This window comes from Pecten maximus, chromosome 6 (assembly GCF_902652985.1).
Source record: "Pecten maximus chromosome 6, xPecMax1.1, whole genome shotgun sequence".
Lineage (NCBI taxonomy): Eukaryota > Metazoa > Mollusca > Bivalvia > Pectinida > Pectinidae > Pecten > Pecten maximus.
The window spans coordinates 16375253-16391629 of record NC_047020.1 but is presented as its reverse complement, the minus strand read 5'-3'; the positions used below and the strand labels follow the sequence as shown (position 1 = coordinate 16391629).

General features: G+C 35.0%; 1 protein-coding gene across 1 annotated transcript; it reads right to left on the bottom strand.

Moving 5' to 3' along the window:
* Positions 1 to 3210: 3210 nt before the first annotated feature.
* Positions 3211 to 16236, bottom strand: LOC117329103 (lipoyl synthase, mitochondrial-like). Its single transcript, XM_033886834.1, has 11 exons — positions 16134 to 16236; positions 12893 to 13068; positions 12665 to 12758; positions 12194 to 12274; positions 11568 to 11724; positions 11082 to 11139; positions 9159 to 9284; positions 7776 to 7921; positions 6782 to 6852; positions 6259 to 6370; positions 3211 to 4056 (listed from the first exon to the last, which is right to left on the bottom strand). The coding sequence occupies exons 1-11, from the start codon at positions 16209 to 16211 to the stop codon at positions 3998 to 4000; spliced, it is 1158 nt and encodes a 385-aa protein (XP_033742725.1). The 5' UTR covers positions 16212 to 16236; the 3' UTR covers positions 3211 to 3997.
* Positions 16237 to 16377: the final 141 nt, after the last annotated feature.

Sequence of the window (16377 nt, the reverse complement as noted above, 5' to 3'; positions counted from 1 at the left end):
CATTGTATCTCGAGAAGGGGCAGTGCTTCACAATATAATCACGACTTGCGCCTTACTATAAAGGGTCATTGCTGTTTATTCATTGTTATATTAATTTTTATACATTATTTAACTTCATATGCTTTCACCAAACTCATTATAAATGACTTTTTGATCTAAGACCTACAACTATAATTGTAGTTATAGCCCTTTACTGAATACTGATACCAAAGTTTGATAAACAGTATATTCAGAGATATGGTCCTTCATGTACATGTATATTAATATATAGGGCATATTGGATATTGCTAAAGCAATACGAGTCCCCTTCCAGTCCCACTAAAAATAGTAACAGTGATCTTGACCTTGTCCCAGAAACCCTCAGAAACTTGAACTTGTCCAAGATATTATTGCCCTTTATCATTGTGTGATAAAAATCCCTCAAGGAAACAAATCTGCTAGAGCACTGACAATCTTTGGCGTTACCCATTGATTCTGTGGTTTCAACGGTAGGGGAATAATAAGCCTTAGAGTAGATACAACATGGCATGTAAGGGATGTAGTTTATAACACAACCACAGTACTCTTTTGTGTTGAATGTTACATTCATATACCGGTATGTTCACTTATATTTTATATCAAAACTGATTTAGATTCCCAGAATCCTGATCTTTTTTGTAAATTTTTGCTTTTTATTACAATTTCTTAGGATGCATTCTTTTAGTTTTCATATTGTTAACCACACAAAACTATCGTATTGTTAACCACACAAAACTATCATATTGTTAACCACATAAAACTATCATATTGTTAACCACACAAAACTATCATATTGTTAACCACACAAAACTATCATATTGTTAACCACACAAAACTATCATATTGTTAACCACACAAATCTATCATATTGTTAACCACACAAAACTATCATAAAGAAATGTTGGCTCAATTATATACGTTGTAACATGCAGCTGATTTTTTGTTCTTGTTTTGACATTTGATGGTAATTTTGATATCCTTGTTGAAAATATAAATGTTCTGAACAAAAGAAATGCATTGTTTCTACACATTAGGGGAAATAGAAATCAAATGATACAGCAGTAGTGTTACTTCATATCTCACCCCTACCTAAAATCACCCTGTTAGGCATGGTGGTCTAGTGATAAGAGGCTGGGCTTGGTTTGGTTTGGTTTGTTTTTGTTTAACGTCCTATTAACAGCCAGAGGTCATTTAAGGACTTGCCAGGTTTTGGAGGTGGAGGAAAGCCGGAGTACCCAGAGAAAAACCACCGGCCTACACTCAGTACCTGGCAACTGCCCCACATAGGTATCGAACTCGCAACCCAGTGGTGGAGGGCTCATGATAAAGTGTCGGTACACCAGAGGCTGGGCTATATAATCCAAGAGTCGCTAGTTTGGGTCTCTGCACAGAAACTGTGTTGTATCCTGGAACAAAATACTTTACTCTGTTGTGTTCTAGTCGACTCAGCTGTAAATAAGTACATGATATGGTAGTACAAGAAATGTCATGTGTAAGCTGTCAGTGGTGAAAGCTCCAACTGTATACAACTGGGGAGTTGAGAAAGACATTAGATAGTTGCTAAAGGCCCAAATAACCATGGATAACGACTTGTATACAGCTTCGAGCAAGAGAAATTCCCATACTTCAAATTATCCTCATTAAGTATTTCTCAGTCGTCGACTGATTTAATCCTGTACATCGTGGGTAGTATATATATTGGTCTGGTATGAAGTCATGTCCAAGTCCAAAACAATAAAAAAAGGATATTCAGGAAAGACAAATATGTCAAACCAGTTATTTAAACAATAACCATTTAGTATAAACATCAACTTGTATTTGCCATTGTCACACAGAGAATTTACAACAATGATCTATGTTATAATAAATAAGATTGCATTGAACATCTAAGGTATTTAACCTTGGAAGTTTTAAATCCTTAGAACTTTCTGGTCTTCAAAGTCTCTATTGATCGTGGTATGGTGACTCCAAATGAAGTGTGTATTTCTGTTGTTTGGCTTCAGTACTCTTTCAAGAGACCAGTTTTGTTTATAGCTTGGATCTTGACTGAGTCAGTGTTCAGATCATTTGATGAAGATTTTGTCACTCCTTTGGTTATTTTGCTCACGTCTTTATACATTATTTGTTTTACTCCCTCCAATAAACTCTCATAGCAACATCAATTGACACTAAAGCAACCTCAGGTGAAGATCTGAGGTATGTGGTTTGGTCTCTACTCTAGGCAGTTTATAATTGGTCTCCTGTATGTTGTTCAGTGAGGTAGTCACCAGCTACTACATGATGTTTCTAAGGAGGCTGAGATCATGGACCATCCTGTGTTGTCATGGTTGTGTCTTTTGGCATGACACTATACCACTACACTGCAATTGGCCCTCCTTTATATGTTTTTTAGTGAGTGAGGTAGCTACAAGCTACTACAAAGAGACCCCTGGCTGTTGATAGGTTGATAAACATGGCAAATCAACTAAACATTTTATGATACTTCTAGAGCAACATCTGTACAACTATAATTATTCAATGATTTTTATTACCTAAACTTACTAAATCCATGGCATTTTACTCCATTCTGTACTCCTTTCAGCTACATATAGTTAGCTAGATACTGGTTTACCTCCTACATGTACATGGCTCTGCCTCATAATCATACATAATACATACATAAGTCCTAAGCCCAAATTGACAAAGGTGGAGAGAGTCCCCAACCTATGCTATCTAACCAGTGGCTGTGCCCGGTTTAACGGCAGTTGCAAGTTAGGTTAGGATTACCAAAATGAAGACTAAAACCCTGTAACCAAACCGATTCTGTTAATGTTTTACCACTTATCTCTTACTTCTATACCTTTTCCTCCCCAAATATTTCCTCTATCCAACGATGGATTACCTAAATTTTATCCATAAATGACATTTCTCTGAAGACCTACATCTTTATAGATGTGATCAGGTGGCATAGTGGTTGCACACTTGCCTTACAACAAGATGACCTGGGTTGGATTCCCCAATTGGATGTGAAAAGGTATAGGGGTCACCTGTCCGACAAAGTGGGTTCCCTGGGTACTCCGGTTTCTTCCCAGAGTAAAACACCTTGTGCACTTTAAACCAGACCAGAGTGATAAATATAAGTTGATATAAATAAATTTTACATTTTTGCAATATAGATGACAAAATTTTGTAAATATGCATGGTTAAAACAAATTAAACACTTTGATATTTTTATTCAGGTTAACAAATTGTTTCGATGAAAGGAGATCATTCATAACTTCATGTCAACATTGATAAATATTTTCTAATTCAAGAGACTAATAATCTTTGTATCTCAGCTTGTGCACTTTACTGTTATAAAATGGCATAGAAATTCATTTATCATTTTGATCCAAGGTGACTGACCAGAAGGGTTAGACTTAGGGTTAGGGAACGGTTCAGAATTTGACATGTACTATCTGAACTGAACACTTTTGCTAAATATTTTAGAATAAGACAGTACACTTTTGTTTAACATTTTAAAATCAGACATCTGTAATTTACACAGTGACCATCAATCAATATCCATTACCATACCAACAACTGACTTTTTTTACTGTAGCATGTGAAAAAGCTGTACAAGTCAACAATGTGCTGGCATATAGGTAACATTTATATAAATAAATAAAACTCCTTTAAGCTTCTCAATAATGATTGAAGTCAAACAGCTAAGATAATTCTTATGAATTTTTAAAGCCTTCAGTTATAGATCAAGTATTAGTTCATATAACACAGTGTTGACCTTCAATCAATATTAATGGCCATATCCAATCATATCCAATTCCTGAGATTCATGGAAAACGGGATGTCCATATTTTTTTCATCACAGCAGTCCATTAGAAGATCCTGATCACAGACCATATAAATAATTCAATAGATCATCACAGATATTACACATGAGTGCATCAGAGTATGGTCATATGACTTTTGGACTTTCCTCCACCAGGTGGCAGGATAAACTTCAAGTAGCTAATGCTGCTTCCTTCCGGGCCTTTAGAATATTCTTCAGAAAAAACTCCCCTGAAAACAAAATGAAAAATATTGAAAAAGTCTTTTCTTTCCAAAACTTTGTATAAGTTAACATTTTTCATCTCTAACTCAAAAGACACTTCATATCTCCTGGAAAAAAGGTGGTGCAAACTAACTACAGACAACAAATAACAACACTTGAAACAAAATAGAAAAAAAACAACCCATTTTTTAGATAAATAAACCTTACTCATTAAAGTAGTTTTCATGTTAATAATGTTTTTGTTTTTGGAAAAGATAAACTAAATTTTTTGAAAACCTTTTATTGAATGTTTCTCACCTGATGCCTCATTCTAAATAATACCATATGTATATACAGTCAGGAAAGCTACCATAATATTATATATAACTAGAACTGTCGCCAGGATGGCTGACTAATACCCCCGCAATCTGCACGGGTCAATGGTGAATTGGAACTCTTAATTAGAGGCTAACTAAGATAACCCAGTAATATAGTGACCAGTTGCCATAGCAACCATAATTTTGAAAAAAAAAAGAAAAAAACATGCACATCTACACATGGTCCTCTATATATGTGTGAAGTTTCATTGAAATCGGCCCTTCAGTTTAGGAGGAGTTGTCCGGACAATCTTAAAATTATGGTTCTTATCAGAGAACCAGTTTATCGTGACCAGTTGCCATAGCAACCATAATTTTTAGAAAAAGAAAAAACATGCACATCTACACATAGTCCTCTATATTTGTGTGAAGTTTCATTGAAATCAGCCCTTCGGTTTAGGTGAAGTTGTCCGGACAATCTGAAAATTATGGTTCTTATCAGAGAACCTGTTTATAGTGACCAGTTGCCATAGCAACCATAATTTTGAGAGAAAAAAAAAGTGGCATGCACATCTACACATGATCATTAATATGTGTGTTATGTTTCATTGGAATTGGCCCTTCGGTTTAGGAGTTGTCCGGACAAAGCGTGTCTACAGACGGACGGACAGACAACCTGATTCCAGTATACCCCCCTAACTTCGTTGCGGGGGTATAACTATGTAAGGAGTCTAAGGCCTATCAGGTTATTTATTAAGCTGGTTTTACATTCAGTATTACAGCCTTATGGCCTTTCAGCTGACAAGCAAATACTACTGGATTACCATCATTCTTTATATCAGAGAGACTTTAAGAAATGAATATGTTTTTAGTAAAGCTTATCCTAGATAATGTATTGATAAAATAGGGAAACAAATGTAAATTCTGTCTTGTTGCAAACATGTAAAAAAAAAATTATATTAATGTGATATACAAGATATGGCAAAATCATCAGTTACTTAATGTTATAGGAAAATTATGACAATACATGTACAATAACGTAGCACAGGGAATTTTGAAATGAAAGAAAGAACAAATAGAGAACGAGAATGTAAGAAAACACAGGATCTGGATTTATTACAATACTGAAGCTCCTATCAACTGGGTTTAAGTCAAAGTTATACTGATGCTCCTATCAACTGGGTTTAAGTCAAAGTTATACTGATGCTCCTATCAAATGCGTATAAGTCAAAGTTATAATGATGCTCCTATCAACTGGGTATAAGTCAAAGTTATACTGGTGCTCCTATCAACTGGGTATAAGTCAAAGTTATACTGATGCTCCTATCAACTGGGTATAAGTCAAAGTTATACTGGTGCTCCTATCAACTGGGTATAAGTCAAAGTTATACTGATGCTCCTATCAACTGGGTTTAAGTCAAAGTTATACTGATGCTCCTATCAACTGGATATAAGTCAAAGTTATACTGATGCTCCTATCAACTGGATACAAGTCAAAGTTATACTGATGCTCCTATCAACTTGATTTAAGTCAAATTTATACTGATGCTCCTATCAAAGTTAAAGTTATACTGGTGCTCCTATATATATATAGCTATCAACTTGGTTTAAGTCAAAGTTATACTGATGCTCCAATCAAATGCCGATCAACTGGGTATAAGTCAAAGTTATACTGATGCTGCTATCAACTGGGTATAAGTCAAAGTTATACTGATGCTGCTATCAACTGGATATAAGTCAAAGTTATACTGATGCTGCTATCAACTGGGTATAAGTCAAAGTTATACTGATGCTCCTATCAACTGGGTATAAGTCAAATGTATACTGATGCTCCTATCAACTGGGTATAAGCCCAAGTTATACTGATGCTCCTATCAACTGGATAAGTAAAAATTTTAGAACACAGGAACTGACCAGCTTTGTAGGACGATCTGACAAGTGGACCACTAGCTGTGTAGGCAAAGCCAAGTTGACCTCCAATCTCCTCCCAGTATTTGAACTTGTCAGGATGGACATACTCTTTTACCTGTAATAACACAGGACAGAACATGTATTATAACCATGGAATGACATTTCACTGTTATTTTGTAAATTTCTTTTGAAAGATATTAGAAGATCCTTTAAAATAATCTTCTAAAATATTGATCATATAATTCCAAACAGCAACATTATCCCCCCTCCTTTTTTTGTTTATGTGAGATATGAAACACTTCTGGAAAAACAAAGACATTTTAAAAAGTTTTCAACAAAGTTTATACAAATTGATAAACATTGAACAAAGTTTTAAGATTTCTTTGACAAAGTTCTTGCAACAATTATCTTACTGACAAACCCATAAAGTGTAAATTATATTTAAACTTTCAATTATTTTGTTTGTACACATCTGTTACTTTATAAAGCCTTTTTATGCCAATCAACTGTTACAGAAAAGATGTACCTTTAAATGCCGTTTAGTTGGCTGCATATATTGGCCCAATGTCAGGCAGTCAACATCTATCTCCCTAAGATCTGAAAACCAAGAGGAGAGGTTTACATAGAAGGGGAGGTAACTCTACCATAATTTTTGGTTTTCAGGGAAACAACTACATGAATGTATTAAGCATGAACTCTGACGTTTAAGCTAATTTTTTCACTATCATAATCATAATTAGGGAGATACTGACAATTATTTTAGCCAACCCATTATGGGCTTTCAAATAATAATGACCTACCAATTTTCAACATACAAAAATGCCAATTCTTGCGTAGTTTTCAAGGTAAAAGAAAGTTTAAAATTTTTTTGTGAGGAAATATCATGGATCCTATATATTTTAATAATACTCCATGTAGCAAGCGATCTTTGCTAGCCAAGACCTCATAACTATGTATTCACCTTTGGTGGAGACATGTCCTTAACCAGCTGTAGAACAAAGTAGAATATTGTTTGGAAAACTTTTTTTGTGAGACTCAATTTCATTGGATGCCCTGAAAACCCAGGGCATGATGAATGCTCAGATAACCAGGCTAAATCTGCCAATGGTGAATACAATATACATTTTTTATCAATGCATCTGTAAACCTCTTGTCAGAGACTAAATGTACTTCAGCTGGGGTAAAACAGAACTTTTATAGTCTTTATAAACCAGTGTCAACATGTTTATGTAAATTCTATGGAAGCTATATATATTAGTTATTTTAACATGATGTCACAGTGTCGTGAATTACATTTCATTAGATGATAAATATGATGTTATGATGACGACATAGAAAATCAGGTTATTCATTAACAGACTTCACTTAAATTCTTGATTATATGATGAAAAGTGACTTGAATATATAGATTTGATTAACTTAAACCTAGCCCTAATTCAATTTAACTTCTAAACACTCAATTAATTCTGTAGACTCATTACGATTCCACATCTGAGCAATAATAAGTTTGATTATCAAACCTTCTAGAACTCTCATGATCTGATCATCTGTCTCTCCAAGGCCCAGCATGATGGAGGTCTTTGTGACCATGTCTGGTTTGAATGTCTTTACATGTTCTAGAACCTTGAGAGACTGTTTGTAGTTGGCCCGTGGATCTCGGACGAGCCTGAAAACAAGTAGAGGATTATATCTAACATACCATGGTATATCACTACAATCCAAGACAGGTCTACAAAGCCTAAATACAATATGCAAGTACTGAGAATACCGGTAAAGGAAAGGTTGTTACTGAACCTATTATCAATCCAATATCTTAACCAGAGATCACCATCACATCTGAAATGTAGCTGGTAAATATTTGTTTGTTGGGTTTATCTCTGGTGAACAGCCAGGGTCTCCTTGTAGTAGTTGGTGACTTCCTCAGTCTCTCTCACTGAACAATATACAGGAGGCCCATTACATGCCATCCTGAGTAATTAAGGTAAAGTGTCTTGCCCATAGATACAACCACAACAGCACAGATTGGCTCATTTCGCAGCTTCCTGAGAAACACAAATCGATACTGTCGAATTAGCCGAACTTAGTACATGTAGTGATTTTCACAGTGTACATATATACATTATATAGAAAAAGTTTATTTAACAGTTCAAAATATAATACCATCTGAAGTATCGTAAGTCATTAAACCTGACATTCCCAGCAACTGCTCAAGTGTTTGCTCTTTTCTTACCTTTCCAGATAAAGAGCATTAATAAATCATAAACTACATATACGTGTAGCCTGAATTTCACATCACAAATTGAGACTTAGTGATACAGATTTTCAGTAAGTCATAAGCAGCCCTTTTCAATAAAGTAATTGATCTTATGACCATGACCAGTTACTACAAAATAAATGGCCTAATTAACAAGTTTCAATCAATTCACAGACTAGTGATATATCGCCTCATAATTCTGTAACATATATGCATAACTAGACCAAAGGAAACGCACATATGAAATTTGAGAAAGATCACTTTTGTACTTTCTGAGAAATAGCGATAACAAACTTCAACTGTCAAAATCGTAGATGGCCACCTGTCAGCCATAATATTTTCTAATCAGTTCCAAAATGTAATATGCATAACTAGGGACCTAGACAAACTTACATATGAAATATGAGAAATATCCCTTCAGTACTTTTTGGGAAAATAGCGATAACAACTTCAATTGTCAAAATCAATGATGGCTGCCTGTCGGCCGTGTTGTTTTCTGATCAGTCCCTGAATGCTATGTGCAAAACAAGGGACCAAGGGGAACTTACAAATGAAATATGAGAAAGATCCCTTCAGTACTTTCTTTGAAATAGCGTTAACAATTTTCAATTGTCAAAATCAAAGATGGCTGCAAATATACATGACCTACCACTGTAATTCTGCTACAGTTTCCACATTATGTGCATACACATCAAGACCAGAGTCGGCCACAATCTCTACACAGTTCATATCACCACGGAAGTCCGGTGTCAGGCATTCTACCAGCATGTCTTTACTGCAATAGAAATAAGAAGTTTACTATACACAAACTTCACCTATATCAATATTATGTATATGATGCCACAACTCAAATAAGACAAATCAAATGTGTAGTAAACCTGTTGAGCAGATAAATGTTTTGTGGTTTTTGTTTTTTTCTTGTTTTGAGGGGTGGGTGGGGAGGAAACTTCTAAATGAGTTTATTAATTTTCTAAGTTTAGTTTTGTTTTAGGTGTTTAACATTCTTGCAATAGGCAGGGTCATAGGGAGACACCTTTTACAACAAGTACAGAAAGACAGAGCAGAGAGGAAATGAGAAAACATTTAAGATCCTATTTAAAGTGTTGTAATGGGGACAGAATATCTATTTTGGTCTCTTCAATGTCCCCTAAATAGAAGGGACGAATGAAAGTCCCTGATTCTTCAGGGGGCCCACTTTTAGTTACCTTCTACGATCAGCATGCAGTGGGATACAGTGGATCTTATTTGAGGGCTCTCCAATGGCCCCTGGACAGAAAACATTAAAACACCCCAACCCTGCAGGGGGGCCCACATTTAGTTGCCTCTTACAAAATGCAGTGAGATACAGCGGGCCATATTCTTGGGCTCGCGAGTGTTAACAGAAGACAAAGGAGAAATATATATATTCTACAAAAACAGCTCTACAATCAAATTACTCTCCACAGAGTATGATACTGTAACATGTCAGGGGTCCATACCCATGTTACTTCTTGGGATCGCTTATAGGTGCTTTAACCAGGGTGCTCAAAAGTGCCGATATTTACAAAAATATATTCTGAGCATGCCTTGCTCAAAGAATGGTAGCAATAATATATACACACACCCTTACTGAGCAGAACTGACTAACAATGATTACAGATATCAATACTACATGAAGAGCAAGGGCAAAACGTCTCTACCTATATCTGCTCACTACTTAAGCAACATTAAATATCAACTATCAATATATAAAGTATATAGGAGCATGTCATGTACAGCTTTCTTAGGGACCCAGTACTCTATGAGTACTCAACACCGGACTACTATGCCTGTACGCCTGCCCGCTCAAAGGGACAGAACTTGTACAACACCGACCAACAAACGCACAACAGCTAGAAAGCACCGCTGCTCACAGTCACAGCCAGCTTCAGGTACCAGTGCTCAGAACAGAGCACTCCAGAGCTTTATATACCCTCTGAAGACCGAAGGTAGCGCCGTCTATGTTCCCGCCGGAGCTTTCCGATCTTACATCTTTGTCTATATAATGTTTGAATGGTATGCACGCTAATCACACCATGCTACAAGCTTATTATTGACACTGAGGTTGTATCAAAACACCGAAGTAAACCAGTATTGTAACATAATGAACTGTATAACTTATGTACAAATAAACAAACAGTGCTAGCTGGATAGGTGAGAATGCACTTGTCACAATACTAAACCTAGCCATAAATAATTGTTATTCTACAATATATTAACACCAAAATATATCTAAATCTTACCTCTTCGGTGCACTTTAGTCCAATTATAAAATAAGAACTTCGAGAATAGAGTTGTCTAAATTCTAACTCCATTACATTTACATAGACTTACAGGCCCAAAAGGACAAGGTCTCATCACAAAACATCTTATACCTGTGATGAACAGGTATAAGCTCTAGATAGATAACAGTACATGTGTACTAAAGTAATATACGTAATCACAAAACATCTTATACCTCTGATGAACAGGTATAATCTCTAGATAGATAACAGTACATGTGTACTGAAATAATATACATAATCACAGAAATACATTTCCTGAAATAACTGACCTATTTTTTATTTCTCGAACTGTCTGAGCAAAATGTGCTGCTCCACCATCTGGCAAATCTGGAATTAGAATAAAGGTCAGAATGTCAAAACGATACCGCTGTGACACTTTATACTGAAGTCATAGATTTGTTGTCTTAACTGTAAATAAAGTTAAACCAGGAAACCTATTATGAAAGAACATGTGTATACTTTTCTACATGTAACGGGTTATAGACAGAGTAATAAATGCTACATGTAACCGGTTATAGACAGAGTAATAAATGCTACATGTAACGGGTTATAGACAGAGTAATAAATGCTACATGTAACCGGTTATAGACAGAGTAATAAATGCTACATGTAACAGGTTATAATTATAGACAGAGTAATAAATATATTTGTTTAGTGTACTATGGTAAATGTTTTGATGTAGATCTGTACAATCTCTTTGATTAGCACAACTCTTAAAGTTAATGATTATTAACGAAGCATGATCTCTGACCCACCATCTCTGTCTACGGAGGTGAGGACAACATAATCCAGTCCCCAGGAGGTGATAGCCTTTGCGGTATTACGAGGTTCCTCTGGATCTGGGGGAGGCGGGTTTCTAGATGTCTTCACAGAGCAAAAACGACATCCTCTGGTACATGTGTCCCCCAATACCTGTTTACAAACAATGGGTAAATGTTCGGGCCAAAACAATTTGAACAACACTAACTAAAGAAAGACAACTCCTTATCATAGAAGTCTTCCAGTCAAATTCACAAAATCATATATATCAAAAATTGCATAAACACTATATAATTGGAATCTGGTGGATAAATGATGCAATGTGAAATACTGTTACAGTACATTTGTGTATGCATTGTATAGTTCACTCATTGTGTATCAATTAGATACGTTTGACTAATTCATAGCTGTGACATCTCAGCAGATCTCCCCGGCTCTATTGTTGATGCGGTATATCAAACTCAGAGAGACTTTAGCACACTTTGTACACAAAAAATATCTACATGATAATTAGCATATCAATCACAAAAGCATGAAAGTATTAAATGAAATAAAATTTAAAAATAAAATGAAAATTAGCTTTCTACAATAGTTGGAGTCACAATTGAGTAAGAATACCCACCATTATGGTTGCTGTGGCAGTACCACTCTCTCCTCCTCCCCAGCACTCCCCGATGTTTGGACACTTGGCCTCCTCGCACACCTGTAGGGAGAAAAACAATGTTCACCATGTTCTAATATTCTTACATTGATGTACCTCACAGAATAATCACATAACACAACCCATATCCATGATCATATCAGCACTTTCTTGTGTCATTTATTGATATATAGCTCTTTGTTCTTTCTAAAATAATCAGGACATTAGAGATACATTAACAACCTGTTTCAGTGATTATTTTTTGTGTGCCATAATTTAGAATTATATGCCATATAATCTCTGGAATACCAAATTTAGGTCGCTAATAGCTTCCTGGGAAAAAAATGGTAAATTACCAAGGAAGTGTACAAGTGCTGAACTAAAACAATTTCTATAACATCTGACATTAATATTTCAATAGCTGTATTACACTGTCTATTATTAGATACATACTGTGTGAAGTTTGAGTTCCCTGAGATCCTCCTTCAATCCATGGTAGTTCTTCCCAATGGGAATCTTTGTCTTCAGCCATGGAGGCAAACGTAGCCTGAAAAGTACCGTAACAATTGACCATTTTTATTGCACTGTGAAATAATATTAAATCTCGCAAAATCACTAATCCTCAAAATTTACCTAAATGTCATTTATAAACTCATTTATAAATCAATTGAAGAAACATACCTCTCTCCCTTCTTCCTTTTGATATTTGGGGAGAGTTCATGTGAGGCATCTACATTTCCTGTTACAAAATCTTCGAAGTCTGGTCCTGATGCGATCTTATCCTTCTGTTTCTCTGATAGAGTTGTATAGTGTCGAAACTTCTCACAACACGATGCCCCTAAAACATCTGATGGTATCTGAAATTTGCAAACAAAACTAAAGAAAATAATATTTTTCCCTCGATCATAAAAGAATTGATAGATATAATATGTGATACAGTCCATTCATTTTATGGTTTAACCTCAAACTAATTGTAAAAGAACTCATATTTGGTTTTTCATACAGATTGGCATACTTTATAAAGGGGAAAAAGTCTACAAAATATCAACTTTTGGGGGATTTTTTTTTTCGCCTGAAAAAGAATCAGGAAAATTAGAATGATTTCTTACTGGACCAACTTTGAAGTTTTATATCAACATTTTGTATAACACTGAAAAGGGGAAGTTAACTGTACATGTATTGCAAGACCGATCTGTGTACAAACCAGATTAGCCAAAATATTAATTGGAATTACCCACACTGAAAAAATATAACACATCATGAATATTGTCGAACATACCAGCTTTTATATAAGATGAGAATATTTAATTAATCAACATCATTATTGATACTGACTTTGTAGAAATATTTTGTTTACCAGTTGTTCTAAGCAAAAAATGCCACCTTAGTTAATTCATCTCCAAATAATGAATGAAGTTCGGTTGTGATCTTTGGTTTGTTTTTGTTTAACGTCCTATTAACAGCCATGTTGTACGTGATCCTTCTTTCCTTGATCCTGTAGAAAGCTAAGAAACTTTGATTTCTTTCTATTATAATACTAATATATAATTATCAATCAAAAACAAAAATTCAGTAGCAGTTTGTTTGAGGTTATAGGCCAATGTTGTTCATAAAATGACTGGACTTTAAATAGAGTAGTGTAAGCAATACTTGACAGACCTATAGCTATCTACAATAATTCTGACAGACCTATCTACAATAATTCTGACAGACCTATCTACAATAAGTTATCCAAATTATATATAACTAGCCAGTATTCTTACTTGGTCTGGTAAAGCAATATATTTAATTGTCACTTCATCCCTTTATTAGGACTAGTACTTATATCACTTATTTTGTAAATCAGACAGAATATTGATATGAAACACAGATGTATCTATATAGCCACCTCCTTCTTTATCTCTATAGGTAATGTCATATTTATACAGTCCATCTCAACATCTGACAACTGCACATATACGGACAGCTGCATACGATACACTACATGTAGAAGCATTTTTACAATGCAAGTCACCTGTACATGGAACTAAAGTTACTGGTATACGTATATATACATAGCTTATAATAATACATGTCTAATTCATCAGAGGAAGATTATAGCTGAATTTATACTTACAGGTTATCTAGCACTGATGAATGCGTAATTACTGGTAACACCAATTGGGTGTAATAATAGTTTATGTACATCTGCATCTTAAACTGGATTGTTTACATGAAGTAATATAGCTAGGTCACCTTAAGCTTACTAGCTCCGTCTAGGAGGAGTTTTCCTTTAGCCTAGTAGTATTGTTGTACCTACTGAATGTTTGCCTAAATTGAGAGCCAGAGGTTGCTAGTTTGAGCCCCAGTGCAGGCAGGGTATTTTTTGTTAATTCTTCTATTACAGATTTGGTGCCAATGATCATGACCACACCAAGTAAAAGCTACTGATATATATGAGAGGCTTCCTTGGAACTAAAGAATCTGGATTAATTTCTTTGTTGTCTTCTTGGGCAAAGACTTTGTGAAGGAGGGAGTAATGTAAAAGTGGAGAGTACATGTATAAGGTCATGGATCTAGCTTAGCTGAAATTTCCTTTTAGCCTATATAGTGGTAGCTTACCTCAGCTAACTTTAAGGTCTCTGGTTATTTTGGTTCTGGCACCAACTGGCATTTAGCCACCGAACCCTATTTGACACTACGCATGTTCCGCCCTCTTATCATGATCAGGGCAGAGAGAAAAATACAATAATATCAGTATTTACAACTCTAAACTTGATGACAACAGTGTGTACTTACAGTTTGTGTATTAATAATATATACAGTCGAATCACTAATTCATGCCTAATTATTAATAATGATTTGCATTGCCACAAAAAATACTTTGCTTTATCATTCCATTGCTTCAAGTAACCTATTTCGCACATGGCGGCATTGGTTGTTAAAAATATGGAGGGTGTGTACCAAGCGTAACAAATACAGTATATAAAGTATGAAGCAAATACCTTTTCGATTGTTTTTGCTTTAAATTCCATTTTGTATTTACCGGACCCCCATTTTCTGTTAAGTTTTTAAGAATGGATTCATGAAAAAGAGGTAATAACATATATAACATCATAAATAATTAAAATGCAATTTATATATAATTAGCTGGTTAATATAATCAAATTCCTAACAAAGAAAATTTGACATTCTGCACAGTGTAAATTTGCCTTGGGAAGTTAAGGCTACAAGGCACCCGTCATAAGTTTCTTGCCGGCGTGTAATCTTTAAAACTGAATCATTGATTAATATCATGAGCTACAAAGTATGGCCAATATATCACATTTGATATTTTTATGATAGAAACGACTAATATTATAATAATTGTACTGTACATGCATTATGATGTCCAAAAATGGCAAGATTTAATCCAACCTAATTAAGAGAAAAAGACTATTTTTGTTGTTGAAACACGACTTTGTCTAAAATTGAAAAAAACAAAACATGAAGTTACAATATATTTTTAAGTGCAGTGTTATATAATGCTTCAGATCTACATAGAAAATAGGGCCACGGTGGCCGAGTGGTTAAGGTGTCCCGACACTTTAACACTAGCCCTCCACCTCTGGGTTGCGAGTTCGAAACCTACATGGGGCAGTTGCCAGGTACCGTACTGACCGTAGGTCGGTGGTTTTTCTCTGGGTACTCCAGCTTTCCTCCTCCTCCAAACCCTGGCACGTCATTAAATGACCCTGGCTCTTAACAGGACGTTAAACAAAAACAAACCAAACCAAACACATTTGCATGGTTAGCTTAATTTTGATGACGAAACAGAATATGTCCTTGACAATCATTACAATTTTTTACAACTTTCTTTCTTACATTAACGTTTTTAATCATTTTTGATATAACATCGTCAATTTGAAGTTAAAGGTACTGCTATGTTTCCTTTGATACTCACCACGAAGTCCTTAACACTACGAACTGATCCCAAACTTAATCTGGACAGGAGACACTTGGAAGCCATTTTTCCGGTCATAGGTCAAACAAAATATAGTTTTGTATACAGCGTATGAATTGTTAAGTGCAATATTTTATTTAGTCATTGTTTTAATATAGATATATGATATAACAAGGGAGCATTATTTGTATCTTTTAAAATGTTATAAAATCATAATTCATTACAATTTTAGTCAAAATTACTT

What these genes read in the sequence shown, in the direction of transcription:
- LOC117329103 (XM_033886834.1), bottom strand. Translation starts at nt 16,211, where the DNA reads ATGACCGGAAAAATGGCTTCCAAGTGTCTCCTGTCCAGATTAAGTTTG. An exon ending in ACTGTAGCAGAATTACAGTG is followed by an intron (nt 7,922 to 9,158) that starts GTAGGTCATGTA and finishes ACTTGTTTTCAG; the next exon opens with GCTCGTCCGAGATCCACGGG. An exon ending in CAGATCGTCCTACAAAGCTG is followed by an intron (nt 4,057 to 6,258) that starts GTCAGTTCCTGT and finishes TTTTGTTTTCAG; the next exon opens with GGGAGTTTTTTCTGAAGAAT.